The sequence below is a fragment of the Zootoca vivipara genome, chromosome Z (assembly GCF_963506605.1).
Source record: "Zootoca vivipara chromosome Z, rZooViv1.1, whole genome shotgun sequence".
NCBI lineage: Eukaryota > Metazoa > Chordata > Lepidosauria > Squamata > Lacertidae > Zootoca > Zootoca vivipara.
In genome coordinates, this window is record NC_083294.1 from 15,478,815 (window position 1) to 15,498,353 (window position 19,539).

At 44.7% G+C, this 19,539-nt stretch overlaps 1 protein-coding gene across 1 annotated transcript in view; it reads right to left on the bottom strand.

The window, feature by feature from the left end:
* The window catches only part of CRAT (carnitine O-acetyltransferase), a 28,876-nt gene that overhangs the window by 4,301 nt on the left and 5,036 nt on the right, over positions 1-19,539 (bottom strand). The window contains exons 2-11 of the mRNA XM_035113042.2: positions 18,497-18,760; positions 14,444-14,562; positions 10,659-10,712; positions 9,127-9,292; positions 7,805-7,979; positions 6,549-6,727; positions 5,692-5,792; positions 3,739-3,858; positions 3,152-3,274; positions 2,056-2,191 (exon numbers count right to left, since the gene is read on the bottom strand). Of these exons, the coding sequence (XP_034968933.1) occupies positions 2,056-2,191; positions 3,152-3,274; positions 3,739-3,858; positions 5,692-5,792; positions 6,549-6,727; positions 7,805-7,979; positions 9,127-9,292; positions 10,659-10,712; positions 14,444-14,562; positions 18,497-18,760 (1,437 nt within the window). The remainder of the gene's footprint in view (positions 1-2,055; positions 2,192-3,151; positions 3,275-3,738; positions 3,859-5,691; positions 5,793-6,548; positions 6,728-7,804; positions 7,980-9,126; positions 9,293-10,658; positions 10,713-14,443; positions 14,563-18,496; positions 18,761-19,539) is intronic.

A 19,539-nucleotide genomic window follows, 5' to 3' on the forward strand; every position in this document is an offset into this window, starting at 1 on the left:
CTGCCTAACAAGAGTTCCAACTCTTTCAGATATTTTCCATTCTGCATTTGTAAGAACTCAATCTTCTATTGTGGCAGCACCTAAACTTTGGAACTCTCTGCCTACTGACATCAGACAGGTGCCTTCACTTTTTGGTGCATGCTAAAAACATTTTTGTTTAGACAATGCCTACCAAGATATTTAGAAAGTCAATGCAAGTTTCAAACTTTTTTTTAGTCTATTGTTATTTTACCTTTTTCAGAGTCTAAGATTATTGTTCATTTTTCTTACTGATAATTCTATTGCTTTATTATTTTTGGAAAACCACTTTGAAGGTTTTTATTTTTTAAACAAACAGAATGGATACCCACAGCAGAGGTGCACAAAGGGCTTGAGGCTCACAGAGTTTTCCTGTAAATTTGCTAGGGAGAACTCTGTGAGAACACTCCCCTTGTGCCCTGACAGGAAGAGGGTGTAGCTGTTTATCCTTCTCCCTGCCTGGGCACACTCTCCTTTCTGCTCTTCTTCACTCTTCCGCTCTTCTCCAGCAAAATAAGAACATCTGCTAGGGGAAGGAAGCTTGTTGAAAAAAAAAAGTTTCCAAAATGGTTTCCAAAAAGAGCAGATAGTGGGAACCTGTCATGTATTGTAAGGAATTTCATTCCACAGAACAGGGGCAACCACATTGAAGGCCCTGCTCTGAGTTACTGCACAGCAAGCTTTTGAGGTCTTTTAAACTAACAGGAGAAGTTCTTCTGCAGACCACAGTGACCTACTAGGTATATGAAGGGATAATCCTTTATATACTGAGTAGGTTACTGTGGTCTGCAGGAACGCTTCTCCTGCTAGTAACCTCTGAAGTACAGTAATCTGGTCCTAAGCAGTATAGTGCCTTATAGGTTAGTAGTAACACCCTGAACTTGGCCTGGTAGCCAAGGTAACTTTTCACACATCTGTGCTGACTGTTCTTCATCAAGACTAATATTTTTCCAGTAAAAAGGGTCATCACAGGAAAACTCTCCCCATACCCTTTAAAGCTCAAATGGTCTTTGATAACATGGGCTGTCCCATTGCTCGTTGTTTAAGTATTCTGTCATATCGCCAATCTCAAGCTAAGATTGTTTCAGTGATTGATATGTGGTTAATAAAAGATGTTTATTGTGTGATCCTAACCATGTTTACACAGAAGTAGGACCTCCTGAATTAAGTGTGGATTACTCCCAGGTAAGTGGGGCTTGGATTGCAGCCTCTCTTAGTTTTAATAACCATATCTCAATTTTCTATTAATATAATATACAAAGCAGCTTATAATGAAAAACAAAGATACAGTATACTGAATATGAAACATTAACGTTTTCATAAAAATAGCAAGAACAGGTATGTTCTAGCAGAACAGTTTCTGGGCCTCTGCTGCACCCTTAGGGGTTTCATTTTCTTTGGTAACCATGAAGCAGGACTTCTCCTCTCTATGATCACATTTGGGTTGGTCTGGTTGCCAAGGACAACAGTCTCTATGGTAGTATTATCAACTGGCTGGCTAACAGATCCTCCTTTAACACAGGGGTCAGCAACCTTTTTCAGGCGTGGGCCGGTCCACCATCCCTCAGACCATGTGGTGGGCCGGACTATATTTTTTTTGGGGGGGGGGATGAACGAATTCCTATGCCCCACAAATAAACCAGAGATGCACTTTAAATAAAAGCACACATTCTACTTATGTAAAAGCACCACAAATAACCCAGAGATGCATTTTAAATAAAAGGACACATTCTACTCATGTAAAAACATGCTGATTCCCGGACTGTCCACGGGCCGGATTTAGAAGGCAATTGGGCCACATCCGGACCATGGGCCTTAGGTTGCCTACCCCTGCTTTAACACATGAAGCCTTTATTCATAAGAGACCATTCTGAATGGTTCGATCCAGCATGGTTTTAAGTTCTGTTTGGGTTCCATCCAATGCCACATGAGCTGAAGGCCCTCATGCAATGGGGAACTCCCCTCTTCCTCTCCATGGGGAGGGGGGGAAGCCCTCTAAGGGTCAATATGGGAAGCAAAGGAATCCCCTTTTCCCACCTGCTTGCCAGAATCATCCATGGCCTCCACAAACTTGAGAGAATCTACTGAGGCAGAACGGATCGTGTCTGTCCGGCCCAGGCGGAACATCCGGAGTGAGGCACTCTCATAGGTGGAACAGGCCTCCCCATACATCCTAGGAGGAGGGTGACAGGAAAGACAAGCAGAAGAAACAGCCAGCAGATCAGAAATGACTCTCTGAAGAATTTGAGAGAACATACATCAGGTGAGCCCAGCTAGATCAGGCCAAAGGGGATCCATCTAGTTCCAGCATCCTATTCTCCCAGTAGCCAGTCAGAGAGGGTTCTTTTACAGGTATTTTTGAATACCCCTCAATTACTGGGGTCCAATTCAGCTCCTTTGCTGGAAGTTCTCAAGGAGGTTTCAATTTGAGGTCTTTCAAGTATTGTGACCGCTTATTCGTGTGCCTTTCTTTTTGCAGGGGGCGAGGGGTGTCACCGAACCTTTCAGCCTCTGTAGCTGCCTGTTGCATTTCTGAATGAACCCCTGCTCCTTCCAAAGCACTGCACCTTGCAGGGACACATGAGCCGAGTTCCTCCTAGAGGAGGAAACCCCTCCTGAATCTAAAACTGAATGCCTTGGGGTGCGGGACAGAAGGATGCCTGAGAAATTGGGAACAAATTCCTCTATGGAATTTGAAACTCACTGGCTCTACCGGTAGGCCAGCCCTCCAGCCCCCTCTCTCTCTGGCCCTTGGTATTCTCCCCAGGCCACACCCAATGCCTTGCTTTGTCCTATCCATGAGTTTTGATGTGCCTGGAATGTGTCTTTGACATCTGATAACGGTCCTTGCTTGCCTTGTTAGAGGGTAATGAGTTTGTTACACTACACTAAGGTACACACACTACTACACTACACTAAGGTAAAATTACCATTCGTTGCTCTGCCACTTTCCCCCTAGTATGTGCCCCCCCCCAGAAGGAATGTAGCCTTTGGGCTGAAAAAAAAACCCTAACCCTGGTTTTAGTATGTTCAGACTGCATTAACTGTTGAGCAGGCCCAAGAAAGTTGTTGTGAATGTTCTGATTGCTACTAGAAAGTAAAGCAGAGCACCTGTCCCCTTCCTGTCACCTACCTGTAGTAAGCCAGCTGCAAAGCCATCTGGATAAAAGCATCTGGACTGATCTTCTCCGACTTGGGGAAATTCTTCCCAAACTGATGGAAGACAATTGCACTGATATCCAAGTCTTGCACCATGCTGCAGAAGGACAGAGGAAGTCATGCTATCTTGAGATGTTTATCAATAGGCTGGAGAGCTAGATGTTTCTGCCAATATCCCTCCATCAGCTACTGCTCCAGCTGACACCAATGCCTCCTGCCTGTTACACATTTAACTCAAAAGGACTAGGAGAATGACCAGCCCTTTAGGAGACTGCAGATTACTTCTTTCTCCCCCATGTCTGTGCTACCGCATGCAACAGCAACAAAAAAGATAATTACTCTGAGCCCAGTGAAAAGATCTTCAAGATTCTAAACAGCCCCTCACAGGAACTAGAAACTTGATTCCCCCCTCTACATATTTGCTTTAAGAAAGTGGAAGCTGAGATAGTCAGTCTCCATCCTGTGTTGGCATGACCCTGAGAAAGTCTGACTTTTTCCTCTTGTTCATTCGCAAACCTGTCCCCTCTAGAAAACTCCTACTGTCCCCCATGGATAACTCACATGTTAAGGTTCTGTTTCGCTTTCTCGATATCATTCTTCACTTCCGGGGTGATGTTAAACCGGAGTTTCTTAGGCATTGGCAAGGGGACCATGGGAGATCTCACCAATTCTGGTTTCTTTCTACCAAAGAACAACCACCAAAGAGATGTTAAGAACAGAAGGCGGTGTTTTCAGTTATGAACATCACATCCTATACTACACAGCAAAGAATAGGACCCTGAATGCATAAGGCCCTGCTTAATGTGCCCCCTCCAAGGGAGGTGTGGAATGTAGCAAAAAGAACGAGGTCTTTTCAGTGGTGGCTCCCTGGCTGAGCATTGCCACCATCAATATCAACTATTAGGCACCAGGCAAAGATGGCTCTGTTTACGTATGTTAGGTTTTCATTGGGATTTTAATGGTATGACAATGGAAGGCAGGGGGAGAGAACAACATGTCTTGTTCATTCCCCTTACAACTTATAATAATATCCTGAAGATGGCATGGCTCCCTGGCACTCCATAAACAGAAGCACTGTTTTTATGTGTATGCTGCAACATTTTGCTGCTGGCCCATTTGTGGGAATAATATTCATTCACCTTACAGGGCTGGTGTAAGGCAGGGGTAGTGAACATCAGCCCAGGAGACTGAAGTGGTCCTCCGAAACAGAAGACTTCACCCCCTCAAGATCTAACAAATATAGAGAGTAATGGCGAAAAATATTTTTTCAAGAAAATAAACACAGTGCTGGAGAGGGTGGAAAAGTTTAAACCTTTCCACCACGCCCAGAGGCCTGGTCATCTGTTGGGTGCATCCCCATCTGCACACACGAGGAATGGGAGGCTATGCATAGTCTTGGTAGGTGTTCGTACATGTAAGTTTGTACAGCAGGTCTCCTGCTGGCTTGTGTGGCTGTGGGGTGGCCAAAGCCACTGCTGGCATGAGGCCACAAAACAATTGGCCATGGATGAATGCAGCCCTTTGGCCTAAAAATATATATACAACCCCTGCTATAAGAATAACTATGAAATAATATACCGTATGTACATTATATAAAACAGTGGGTCCCAAACTCTCCCCGCCCCCCGGACCACTTGAAAACTGCTGAGGGTCCTGGCAGACCTCTTAATTATTTTGTTCTGCTTACATACTAGATGCTGAATGATTTTTAATTGTATATTTATTGCCTCTTTGATTTCTTATGCAGGTAGGTAGCCGTGTTGGTCTGAGGTAGTTGAAACAAAATAAAAAAAATTCCTTCCAGCAGCACCTTAGAGACCAACTAAGTTTGTCATTGGTATGAGCTTTCGTGTGCATGCACACTTCTTCAGATACACTGAAACAGAAGTCATTAGATGCTTATATATAGTGAGAGGGTGGAGACTTCTGTTTCAGTGTATCTGAAGAAGTGTGCATGCACACGAAAGCTCATACCAATGACAAACTTAGTTGGTCTCTAAGGTGCTGCTGGAAGGAATTTTTTTTATTTTCATTTCTTATACATCGCAGTTTACTGTAGAGCAATTTGCATTCCATAGAATTTCAAACTGTAATGCAATGAAATACTGGTACAGCAAGCCCGCATCTTATACACATTTAACTTGTGTGCATTCAGCTTTATGTGCTTGGCAATTAAAAAAATTAAGGGAGTGGTAAGTAGGTAGGCTAAATGCGCTTTTGGCTTCAGGTGTGATTCCTGGAACATAATCCCCATGTAAGTTAAGAGCTTACTGTACATAACAGAAGCAATAGTCAAGAGTTAAAAACGAATATGAACACTTAATGTGATGCATGTGCCGTCTCCTGTCTTTGCTTAGAAATCCACACGTATGCCATGGACCACCTGAATGCAGCTTGCAGACCACTGGGAACCCATGATATAAGGATAAGTATTATCATGAACAACTCATCATGGGCACAGCCACCTACATTCCCAGGAGGAGAAAGAATCACAGAGAAACAACAGAGACTTACGTATAGTTCACAACATGATCTAGTAGGGTGACAATAGGGGGACCCTCTGAGGAGGCATGTTCGTACACCAAACCACAGGAGCCATCCTCGGCCACAATAAACTGCAAAGCAATTTTTGTGACAGTGAGAGAAGGGCTGCATGGGTAAACAAGCCAGAGATGAGATGGTACCAGGGTCAAGGAAGCTCATAATGGGGATCTTTTTTCATATTATGTTATGCCAACCTTTATTTATGCCATGATCTACAGCAATAAACCATATAAAAAGTTCAGCCTGACACACACCTTAGATCAGGCACCCCCAAACTTCGGCCCTCCAGATGTTTTGGACTACAATTCCCATCTTTCCCAACCACTGGTCCTGTTAGCTAGGGATCATGGGAGTTGTAGGCCAAAACATCTTGAGGGCCGCAGTTTAGGGATGCCTGCCTTAGATAGATCAGTGTTTCTCAACCAGTGTGCCTCCAGATGTTTTGGGACTACAACTCCCATCATTCCTGACCACTGGTCTTGCTAGCTAGGGATGATGGGAGTTGTAGTCCCAAAACATCTGGAGGCACACTGGTTGAGAAACATTGTAGATGATAGAAGATAGATAGATAGATAGAAAGATAGATAGAAAGATTGATAGATAGAGAGATGGAAAGGTATGGAAGAGGAGCTATTTAAGGGAAGAGCTGTCTCAGTGGTGGAACTTCTGCTTTACCTACAGAATGTCCCAGGGAGCTTCCTGTGTCATTCATCCCCTGCTGTCTCCCTAGAGTGAAGCTAAAACAGAGTTTTAAACCTTCAGTGAAGGCATGAAACTGCTATAGGAAACAATTCTATTGCACTCTAGCCACACACCCCAGCACCTACCTGAAGCGTTTTATCAAACCAGCGGTTCCCACTGTTCCAGCGACTGCCCCCACCGTGCAACATCTGGGCAGCCACACGGCTCCTGTAGATATCGTCCGAGACACGGGGCATTGGTGCATCGAGGCAGACAGTGAAGATGCTCTTTTCAATTGAACGCACAGACTCTTTGTTGGTTTTGTCTGGAGAAAAGTCGGGGAGGACCAGAAATGGTGCAAAACATTTTACCATACATTTCTCCACATGCATTCAAAAACCGTTTATAATTTTGTCTTAATATACACTTTTTTAATTTTTGCAAGTAAATTCCCCTAATACAATGCAATTCTGCATGCTTTTAAAAATAATTTTAAAAAACCAATAGAGCTCTTATTGGTACACATTTTAGCATATGCATTTTACAGCCCATCTCTGTATCAGAGCTATTTTCAACTATTTTTATATGTGGAACTGTTTTTAACACACACACACACACACACACACACACACACACTTTTCAACATACAATACAAGAAAGAACAAACTAATCTGGATGGGAATTGTTTTTATTGTGTTAATTCACCCGAGGACCCAACGGTGGTTAAGAAATTTATTGTATTTAAACAATTTATATATCACTTGACTACAAGAATCTCTACGTGGTTTACAAAAATACAATATAAAAATATAAACCAGTTGAAATGAAAGAAATTGAACCTCAATAAAAATGCCCATTGGAATAAAAAAGTAGGGGTTGGAAGTTCAACAGGAAGAGATGGTCTGTCTGACCTTGACTGGAAGGGAGCAGCATAAAATTAGGCCCACAATACTAAATGCCCAGTTCCTGGTGAATATGCACCTTGCATCTGAGCCATGGGGGAACCACAAAAATATTTTATTGTCCACCTTATGTAGTTGGATAACCGCATCAACAAACTCTGAGATGGACATGTTTTAAAGCAGGCATCCCCAAACCTCGGCCCTCCAGATGTTATGGACTACAATTCCCATCATCCCTGACCACTGGTCCTGTTAGCTAGGGATCATGGGAGTTGTAGGCCAAAACATCTGGAGGGCCGCAGTTTGGGGATGCCTGTTTTAAAGGATAACTGTGTTTGGGGTTGCATATTGTTCTGGGAAGTGGGAAGGAGGCTGGGCCAAATTTCAACCTTCACCCCCACCTGCCAGGGCGGTACACTCCCCATCCCCAGTCTGGCATCTCCTTCCACAAGGGTGAGGCAGATAGTTCAATGGCATGGGTACTATTTCAAAAGACTGACCCTTGATGAGGTTATGGTAGGCCTTGGCCCAGCTGTTGCGATGGTTGGTGGTCAGGATCCCAATCGGCTCCTTGTTGGTTTGGAGGGAGGTGTTCCAGATCTTCTCCAGCTGAATAAAAATCTGGTCAGTTGTCAGGGGGCTGCCGTCGCTGCTGTAGACATCCAGCTCAAAGAACTGGGGAGAGGGGAAGAAGAGAAAGAGAGAGAGAGTCTGGTGCATGGCACTCATATTTATTCATTCAAAGTAGAGCAAGTGAGGATCACACACAATAAAATGCTGAACTCGGTCCATTAAATGCCTGACCCCCCCCCCACACTTACACTTCAACTTGTGGACACCCAGTGAAGCTGAATATTGGAGGACAGATAAAAGGAAGTCCTTCACACAGTGTATACTCCCAAGCATCAGAAAGACCACCTCCTTCCCTACAGACCCTCTTGGATGCCGAGATCAATAGATGGGACCCTTTTGGTGGTTCCTCTGAACTTAAAGGCTTGGGGGTGTCAGTGCCCCTTCTCTGTGGCAGCCCCTAAGCAGTGGAAACTCCCTCCCATCAGAAGTGCGCCTGGCACCTACATTACACAGCTTCTGGCAAATGCTGGAATAAATGTGCTTTTCTTTGCCCTGGCTTTTGACACTTGAGGTGTACGGTTTTAAGACCCACCTTATTCATGTGAAGGTAAGTTATTTTAAATTGTTTTTAATATTTTGTTTTAATGCTGTAACCTGGAACCTTAAGGTGAAGGACGAAGTAATAAATAAATAAAGCTACGCTATGGAATATTCTCCCACATGAGGGTAGAGGTGGCCACCAATTTTGATGGCTTTACAGAGTAGACAAATTTGTTGCATATATCAATGGCTCCCAGTCACAGGTGGTTATTCTCTGCCTCTATGGTTGGAGACAGGCAATGCTGGGACCCACAGGAGGGCGAGAGTGTTGCTCTTGTGCTTGAATCCTGCTACTGAGTTTCCCATAATGGGCATCATATTGCCACTGCAAGGATGCTGGACTAGATGGGCCACTAGCCTCATTCATCAGGACTCTTCTTGCATTCTTATTTTCATTATTCTTTCTGGAGTAGTAAAGTGCATCACAAAACTCAGACGTGTGCAGAAACTAGTTAGTGCATTCCAACCTGCTTATTAGGCTGCTTGTGTGAACTTACTTCAAAATGTGAACTAAACAAAACCCTCCAGCGACCCTTTGCTTATCCCACCTTTATACAGAGATGCCACAGGGAATGTGAAGAAAAAAGGTGGCTACCCTGCACGTGGTTTAGTCCCGAAACTTCAGCTTAACTGAGAGCTGCCTGCATACCTGGAAGTTGTGGACTACAGTGATATGCGTTGAAGGCTTCTTTCCCTTTGCGTAATTCACAACAGAGTCCCGTTTGGGGCCGGGGATACGGCAGGAAGAGAGGATTTGGTAGTATTGGTTCATGCAGAGGGGTTTCCCACCCAGGTATTCCACAGGAAGTGTCTCGCTGGTCAAGGAACAATGAAGAGAAAGAAGATTCAAAATTGTTGTTGTTGTTGTTGATATGCTGCTTGCCTGCCTGGGTTGCCCCAGCCGCTCTGGTCTGTGCAGCTTCCACCAAAATATTAAAACACAAATAACCTGAAACACTGAAAACCTCCCTGTACAAAGTTGCTGTCGGATGGCCTTCCTGGGAGGCTGTTTTGTGGAGCCAGGCACAGCTCTACAACCAAACATTCAATTTTGTCACAGGGATGGGGAACTCGGGTCAAGAAAAAAACATCACTATGGCTATGTTTTTGAAATCAGGGCAATTGACTCAGGGAGGCAGTTTCAAATTCCAACAGATCAGACAAAGATGTGTGTGTGTGTGTGTGTGTGTGTGTGTGTGTGTGTGTGTGTCTGCAGGAGTGTTCACATGTTACATTCAGCAAATGTATAATCTGTGTCCACAAACAGTTGAGTTGTACACTACTACAGTTATTCACCTGTAACATTCAATGAGTGTACAATCTGTGCACACAAACATTTGAGCTGCACAATTCAACAAATGTACCCTCTTTCACACAAAAACCTGTACCTATGCGGAGACATTGTATACCCATGTTCCGTGTAACATGTGAACAAGCCTTGGTGTGTATTAGACAGGCAGGGGGGTTATTTATTGCACACACACCCCCAATCTTTTTCTCCAAGGCGCTCAAGGTGAACTACACGGTTCTCCTCCTCCTCATGTAATTCCCCCAACAACCTTGTGAGGGGGGTTAGGCTGAGGCAGCACCAAATTTAGGGCAGTGCAGGCAGGGGGCCGAGTCGAGGGGGCACAAAATCCGTAACTGAGAAGATCCATTTGGAGGTGCCAATTTTTTTTTTGTTACAAAAGATTACCAAGGTCCGCCCCCTGCTGAGAGGCAGTGACTGGCCCAAGGCCACATCCAGTGAGCTTCATGGCTGAGGGAGGACTTGACTACTCCTGATATATTCAAAATTACCTGTAGTCAATTAGATTAAGACTAAAACCCTAACAGAGCTGAAATATGTACTACTGAAAATAACAGTGTATTGCTATCCTGTTTTCTTTTGTTGTTTACTCTCATGCTGAAGTTTGAATTGTGGGGAAGAGATCTGCCCTTTTGTACCTAAGCACCACACATACAGATGGTGCAATATGAACATATATTTATTTAAAACATTGTGACCCAGTGCTCTTCAGCCAGAAAACAGCTCCCAGGGTGGCTGATGGCGATTAGTTATAAGACAGCCTCTGCCCTCAATCTAAAGGGCACAGAAGGAAAGAAAAAGGAGAGGAGGAAGGGATTGGGGGGGGGGAGCGAACCACTGGGAGGGTGGGTGGGAAAGAAGAGGCAACTCACTTGTCAATCATGGTTTTGAAGTCCAAAGCCCCCTCGATCAGCTTCGCAGCAAACCTGCAAAAACCAGAAAGCAGTGGAAAAATGGAGATGTAACACAGATAAAACAGCAGAAGTACAAGAGCTCTTACCTTATGCAGATCCTCAGCCAGCGGCCTCATACTTAAAAACACCTGGGATCCCAGTCCAGTTTATACATCCCATAGATAGAATCACACGATAAAACTGTCCCATTTTTCAGGTCCTGCTGGGTCAGTGTGCCTGCTGCATGTCTGAACGCAGCTGCATGGTGGTACCGGTAAGTGGGGATAGAGTGACGCAACTCCCCACATGTAAGAGCTGTTCGACAATGGAGCAGATTCCCAAGAGAGGTGGGGGGAATCTCCTTCCGCGGAGGATTTTAAGTAGGGGTTGAATGGCCATCTGTTTGTTGCACTTGAGAGTCCTGCATTGCTGGGGGTTGGACTAGATGACCCTCGGGGTTCTCTTCTAACTCTACAATTCTGTGATTCTATGTAAAAACCCAGCATGGTTCAGTTTAGATTTCTTTCTGAGCAAAATGCACCTCCCCCCAAACGCACACACACACACAAGGTGGTTTCCCCTCCGAATTCCTACAATGAAATAACATTTAAAGAAAAAATCCAAGGCGCCTTATCTGTGAGGATCTAAAAAAAATGCAGGGCAGTTATCTTAACAGCTATTAGCAAAAGAGGCAGCTTTAAAAAGCTATCAACAGATTTACTAAGAGTTTGAATCAATTTATTTTTTTAGTAGAATATAAGATATAGGTACAAAAAAGAGAGAACAGGAGCCATTTTCAGCCAGAATCCAACACCAGTCACACTTAGATTAGACCCGCTAAAGTTGACAGAAATTAATTTGCGTGTGCCTACCACAAATGAAATGTAGCTGGACCCAACGCAAAATACATACACAACCCAGAATACATACACAAACACAACCCTCCGCCCTCCATCCAGGCACAAGAGAGGCATTGTGACAGTTCTGCAACACATTCCAGGTAAGCAGCTGCACTCAAGGGGAGTGTGGAGGAGAGAGTAGCAGCCTGGGAGGATGTGTGGCTGAGGAGGTCTCTCAAGGGCCTGACAAAGAGATTTGGAGGGCCAAATTTGGCCCCCAGCCCAGAGGTTTGCCACACCTGGTTTTAGACTATCAACTGCTTCACTGACGCAATCAAAAGCAGCAACATCCACAGCTACCTGGGTGACCTAAATAACCTGCTGAATTGCAACACCTATCCAGCAGGTGGAAAAAGTTCTGAACTAGCAAAAAAATCACCACTGAACTCAGCCAGGACTTACTTACAAGCAGAAAGGCCCAAGATTGAGAGGTCAAGCTTTACCTACTTTCAGATAAACACAATATGCCATTTGGGCTAAACACCTACAGATTTCTTCATTTTGTTAAGGATCACTGCTCTTCTCTTCATTAATTTATTTCGGATTGAGCATCAGGGTTCAGTAGGTTCTGGGGCTGAACCCTGGGGGCAGATTTACCCAGGACAGGCAGCCTAAGACACTGGAGTGTCATCACAAAGAGGCAGAGGATCTTTTATTCCACTGGTCCTTGCTCTTTTCTCTGATTGGGCAGTATTTATAAACACAGCAGGAGAAAAGATGAAAGGTGAACAGAGGCTGATGGGGGAAGTGTGGGAAAGGTGATCCTGTACAAAGGTCAAGGCGTCCTTACAAGGAAAGGACAACGTAGATCCCTAGGGCAAAGGTGCACGTAAATAAATATTCCATCCTGCTACACCCAGAGAAGCTGCCCTGTTGCATTTCATTCCAGTCTCACCTTTGGTTAATTGCTTCTGCACTTTCATGTACACCCTAAGAAATTCCACCTCCACAGACTGTGAGCTCAGGTTTCCCTTCCCCTTGACACTGAATCTGCAAAGTTAACTCTGTGCACTCAGCCCCAAAAAGTGTGATAGTGTGTGCCAAAAATAAAAAGGAAATGAGTGTGTCTGTGTGCACATGCATAGAGGAACATTGAGATGGGATTGCAAAGCAGCCGGGGGGGGGGGGTGATATTTAAAGTGCATTGTAAAATAAAAAAATTCCTTCAGTAGCACCTTAAAGACCAACTAAGTTTTTATTTTGGTATGAGCTTTCGTGTGCATGCACACTTCTTCAGATACAGTACACTGAAACAGAAGAGCCAGACCCTTATGTATATTCAGAGGGTGGTGGGGGTGGGTGGGAATGATAGGAGTGGTAAACCTGTTGATGGCTGTTAACGACTGCTGATGACTGCAATAGGTCCTGCGGGGGGGGGGGGGGAGCAAGGCCTAAGTGCATTGTGTTATACCAGGGGTCAGCAAACTTTTTCAGCAGGGGGCCGGTCCACTGTCCCTCAGACCTTGTGGGGGGCCGGACTATATTTTGAAAAAAATATGAACGAATTCCTATGCCCCACAAATAACCCAGAGATGCATTTTAAATAAAAGGACACATTCTACTCATGTAAAAACACCAGGCAGGCCCCACAAATAACCCAGAGATGCATTTTAAATAAAAGGACACATTCTACTCATGTAAAAACATGCTGATTCCCGGACCGTCCACGGGCCGGATTTAGAAGGAGATTGGGCCGCATCCGGCCCCCGGGCCTTAGTTTGGGGACCCCGTGTTATACCCAGAGCTGCCTTTAAAGACAGTTCAGAAACTTCAGCTGGTGCAGAATTTGGTGGCCAGGTTGCTCACCAGGGCAAGATGTTTTGAGCATATAACCCCAGTCCTGGCCTGGCTGCACTGGCTACCAATTAGTTTCCAGGCCCAAGTGTTGGTTTTGACCTATAAAGCCTCATGTGGTTCAGGACCCCAATACCTTACAGACTATGTCTCCCCATATGAACTGACCCAGTCCTTGTATCCGTCATCTGAGACACTTCTTTGTGTGCGTCCTCCATAGGAGGCTCACCTGGCGCTGTATCTTCAGGTGCCATGCAAAATCACTGCTTTTTAACTAGGCCTTTGGCTGTTAACTACCATGGCATTTTAGAGTGCAAGGAATGGTTTTTAATGTATTTCCCCCACTACCCACCCATCCTGGTTTTAATGTATGTATGGGGTGGGTTTTTCTGGTATATCACTTTGAGTGGCCTGTGTTAGCAGAAGCTGGGACAGAGCACCGGGACCTCACCCCGTCACGGGGATTTGAACCGCCGACCTTCTGATTAGCAAGCCCAAGAGGCTCAGTGGTTTAGAGCACAGCGCCACCCGCGTCCCACTTCTGGAGTGTATCTGCTTTCAGCAGACAAGCTGATTATCCTCCATGATGCTTCATCCTAACAACTATCAACATCCTGAACAAACCGCAGTTTCCAGGATTCCTTGGGGGAACCTACAACTGTTTAAAGTGGTAGGATACAGCTTCAAATGTATGGTGCAGAGAGTTATTGGTTAAAGATAGGCACGGTGTTGGCTTCTAAATTTTGAGCTGCAGCGACATTAAGGAAGAGACCTGCTGGGTAAAACACAGAATCATAGAATTGTAGAGTTCGAAGGGATCCAAAGGGTCATCTAGGTCAACCCCTTGCAATAAAGGAATCCCAGCTAAAATCACAAGAATCCCAGCCCAAAATTCTGTGTTTGCCAACCAGCAGCTTTCAGGAAGCCCAAAGGCAGGGCATGGAGCCTTACTAGCACCGTTGCCTTTCAGTAGCCGGTATTCTGTGGTAAGAGTTCACAATGCATAATTAAATCAGCATCCTATTTTCAAACACATATTGGAACCTGAACCTCCAATGTGGTCACAATTACCTTAGTTGCCCTTGCCGATCCTGAAAATCTTGTTTGGGCAAAACTACTCCTGGACTGGAATGTACCACCACAGGCAGCCGATACTCTAGATATGCGGTTTTCAGCCACCAGTCTGAAAGCTGGGATGAGAACAGAGAAGGTGTCATTAGCCCAGTGCCATTTGGGAGTAGGGTGTTTCACTCAACGTGTTGTTATCAATGCATTGGTGGCGATCGTTGCCAGCTAGCCCCACCCTGCCATAGTGTGCCCTGTTTGACCAAACCTCCAGGGGTGGAGCTAGCTGGCACCGCTCCACTTCCCTTGGTACACTGTGTGAATGAGACTCTTGGAGAGGCAAGGATCCTTATAAGCTTCAATATGGGCTACAGGTTAATCCAGCTGCAGAATGGAAAATAGAACAGGCAGATTTTTCCACACAAGATGGGCCTTGGTCCCCAACCCAGAAGCCCAGCATGTTTTGCCTGAACTGAAAATGATAAGAATTTATTTTCTAAATATCACACAGTTTTTATGTCTTTATTGAGTTTTTCTAGTATACAGTATATAGATTGCTACTGGTGGGGGAGGGGTTCGTTCCTTTACAGTTCCACTTACATTTTTTTATTAGTGTTCTAAGAGAATTGGCAATGTATTGTTTTTTGCCGATTCCTGACATTTATGCTTGTGTTTCACACACATGTGGACAGACACACACACACACACACCATGAGAAAAAGAATATGATAGAAGGGTGGACAACTTATAAAAATGTATTAAAACAAGAAGGAGGAGAGTAAATTAAAACAATTTAAGGAATTATCAAGGAAATTAACAGCATGGTTACAATATCATCATTTGAATGAAGTATTTAAGAAAGACAGGATACGAGGGTTTGGGGAACAAAGATCACTACTGGAGAGAGACCTGTTGGAATGTAATGTAATGCAATGTAATGTAAAAGTGTTGTCTAAAATGTCAGTCATAATATAGACATAGAAGCGTGGGAACGATTGTGGAATATGGATATAAAATTTACAGCATGTTATGGTATAAGAGAAAATGATATGAAAATGATGTTGTTGGTATCTAACCAGTGGCGGAGGAACAGGGGAGCAGCCCGCCGCAGATGTCATCACTGAGGGGTGTGTGTGACAAAATGAGTTTTTTTTAAAAAAAAATAGGGCTCACGAAACTTTTTAGGAGTGATGTGGTGGCTTAGGCGACTGCAGGTTCCGCGCTGCCTGAAACAGCAGCATGGCACTTACATCTGCCTACTGCCTCTCCCTCAGCTGCCCTACAAGCTTCGGAGAGGCTTGCCCTGCCCCCACAGGCAGATCGCCCCCCCCCCCCCGGCTTCAGGACACTGCCCCTGCCCCAGGCCTCCAAGCGGCTAGCAATGCCGCTGTACAGTATCTAACACCGAGTAAACTGGCAAAAATGTATAAATCTAAATCAAACAAATGCTGGAAATGTAAAGAGAAAGAAGGATCTTTTTATCATATGTGGTGGTCTTGTAGTAAGGTTAAAGCTTACTGGTAAATGATATATAATGAATTGAAAACCACCTTTGTAAAAAAACAAAACAAAACAAAACCCCAGCAGCTTTTCTCTTGGGAATTGTAGGGACAGAATTACCTAAATCAGGCATCCCCAACCTGTGGCCCTCCAGATGTTTTGGCCTACAACTCCCATGATCCCTAGCTAACAGGGCCAGTGGTCAGGGATGATGGGAATTGTAGTCCAAAACATCTGGAGGGCCAAAGGTTGGGGGTGCCTGACCTAAAGAAGCAGAAGTCCCAGCAAAGGAAGAATGGATACAAAAACTTATGGAATATGCAGAAATGGTGAAACTTACCAGAAGAATAAGAAATCAAGATAACAAACATTTTACAAAAGAATGGAAATGGTTTATTGAATATTTACAGTTAAATTGCAAACAGATAAAAACATTGGCAGGATTATTGTAATAACCTGCAGTTTCATATGAGTATATATTTAAAGGAGACAATTAAATGAGCAAATTAAATGATTTTGGATATGCAGAAGATATCAAAAAATAAATTTAAGGAACTGCAGAAAGAAGGGGAAGTTAAACCATGAAATGTTAAAATGATTGTAAAACTAATGAAATGTATAAATTTGAAAAGTATAAATAAAAACTTTTTTAAAAAGAGAATGGGTGGAAGGGTGGAGAGGAAGAACAGGGGATGATGGCATATTAGGGCCTAGAAGATGAAGATGTGAAGACCGGGGTGGGGGTGGGGGAGTGAACCCAGAAAAATTGCAGGGTGGAGAAAATATTGTCCCTTTCTGCCTATTTTGCCTCTTCCCTTGAAAAATGGTTTCTAATTTTGTTTCCAAAGACTGGGGGTGGGGTGGGGGGTGGAATCCAAAAATTTGTGTGTAGAGATGTGAAAGCCCAGTTTTTTTCTGGGCTTTCACATCTCTACCAGCAGAGCCGGGGGGATGCGGGTGGCGCTGTGGGTTAAACCACAGAGCCTAGGGCTTGCCGATCAGAAGGTCGGTGGTTGGAATCCCCGCGATGGGGTGAGCTCCCATTGCTCGGTCCCAGCTCCTGCCAACCTAGCAGTTTGAAAGCACGTCAAAGTGCAAGTAGATAAATAGGTACCGCTACAGCGGGAAGGTAAACGGCATTTCCATGTGCTGCTCTGGTTCACCAGAAGCGGCTTTGTCATGCTGGCCACATGACCTGGAAGCTGTATGCCGGCTCCCTCGGCCAATAACGCGAGATGAGTGCCGCAACTCCAGAGTCAGTCACGACTGGACCTAATGGTCAGGGGTCCCTTTACCTTTTAATGCAATTTGCACAACTTCATTTCAAACTGGAGGAGGGTGCTGTATACCTTAACAACTCTAGCCGGTCGGTCCCCCATCTCCATTTTCCCTTCCTTATAAGAACATAAGATAATGGATCAGGCCGGTGACCCATCTAGTCCTGTTCTCTCAGTGGTGAACAAGATGCCCCAAAGGGAAGCTCATAAGCAGGACCTGAGCACAAGAGCAACACTCTCCCCACTTGCGATTCCTAACAACTGGCACTCAGAAGCTTTGCTGCCTCTTTCGAGGCAGAGCATAGTTGGCATACAAATAAAATGATTGAATGGTTGATTGATTGATCATGGCTGGCAGCGATTGATAGCCTTATCCTGCATGAATTAATCCAATCCTTTTTTAAAGCCATCCAAGTTGGTAGCTTACATTGTCTCCTAGTACGTTGAAAGACCTACATTAGCTCCCAGTATGTTTCTGAGAACAATTCAAAGTGTTGGTGTTGACCTTTAAAGCCCTAAATGGCCTCAGCCCAGTATACCTGAAGGAGAGTCTCCACCCCCATTGTACAGCCCGGACACTGAGGTCCAGCGCCAAGGGCCTTCTGGTGGTTCCCTCACTGCGAGAAGTGAAGCTACAGGGAACCAGGCAGAGGGCCTTCTTGGTAGTGGTGCCCGCCCTGTGGAAGGCCCTCCTATCAGATGCCAAGGAAATAAACAACTACTGCATCTGACTTTTAGAAGACATCTGAAGGCAGCCCTGTTTAGGGAAGTTTGATGTTTTATTGTGTTTCAATGTACTGTTGGAAGCCCAGAGTGGCTGGGGAGGGCCAGTCAGATGGGTGGGGTATTAATAATAATAATAATAATAATAATAATAATAATAATAATAATAATAGCCATCACTGCGTCTTTGGGAAGTGAGTTCCAAAGTTTAACTGTGTGAATAAGAATATTCTCTTCTCTTTCCTGCATACTTCCATCATTAAACTTCATTGGATGTCACGATTTCTAGTATTATGGAAACTTGTCTCTACCTACTTTCTCTGGCTAATTAAATAATCAATGGCCTTTTAAACTGTGTGTGTGTGTGTGTGTGTGTGTGTGTGTGTTTGCTTATTATGTTACGTATTTTTCTGTTTTTATATTGTAAACCACCCCTTGATCCTTGGATAAAGGGTGGTCTATAAATTTTTAGTAATTACAATAATAAAAACAACAACTGCCTTCCCCAGGTGTAAAAGGGACCACATGACAGTCCTGACCTCCTCCAATTGTGACCTACCCAGTTTTCATGTTTCCGGGCTCTTCTCTCCAGTCCTTTCTGCAGCCTCTCCCCAACACCGCCCTGTTTCAGGAAATCTTGCACCAGCTCCCTGGTGTGGCCGAGTTCCTCCTCACTGATGATGGGTTGGAGTGCAGACAAGTAGCGGTCCAATGTCTGCTGGAGAGGTGGGATGGGGAGGTGAGGCAAGCCCTCCTGGTGGGCGAGGTACCGGCCCGGAAGTTTCCTAAGTGCTACTGGCCTCAGCAAACCTGATGGCTTTGCCTGAAAATCCGCAGGGGAAAAAAAAACATATGGTCACTTACTTTGTAGCAGAAGAGGAAGCAGCTGCCCCCGCTCCAAATGCACCCATTTCACCGGCCTCACTGAGGTGGTCCACCTTTGCACTTCAAGACAGGGCTCACTAAAGAGTGGTTCACCATACTCTGTCCCTAAATAATGGGGATGGGGTATGGTTTATTACCCTCTCAGTAAATATCGCCTGACTAAACAGAGACATGATGCAACATAATCCAAAACCTTTGGCCATGAGGCATTTGCACTGGATAATTTGCCATCAGAGACAGATCTTTCTGTATATGTGCAAGGAAACTGAGCAAGATCATTTCGTTGAAGCCCAAGGGTGCATTCCAGTGCATGCTTATTTGGAAGCTAGTCCAACAGAGTAAGCTGGGACTTGCTTCACAGATAAGGATCAGGGAGGTTAGTTACTGGGCAAAACAAGGTTTCAGACTCTGGGAAACCCGCACTAATCCATAGCATGTGTAAGGATATCAGAAGAGCCCCACAGTTGAATCAGGCCTCCAAAGCCCAAATAGTCCTGCCTCCTATTCTCATAGTGCCCAACCAGAAGCAGGACCTAAATCAATAGCCACACTCTCCCCAACTGGGGGATTCCCAACAACTGGTATTCAGAGGCATATGGTCTCCCACAGTGGAGATAGGACACCTTGCCCTTAGTAATGCTAAACCTCAGTTTTCTAACACATTCCTCTCTTTTATACAGCAGTGTTTTAACTCTGGGCCTGAAAGGAGGTCATGTC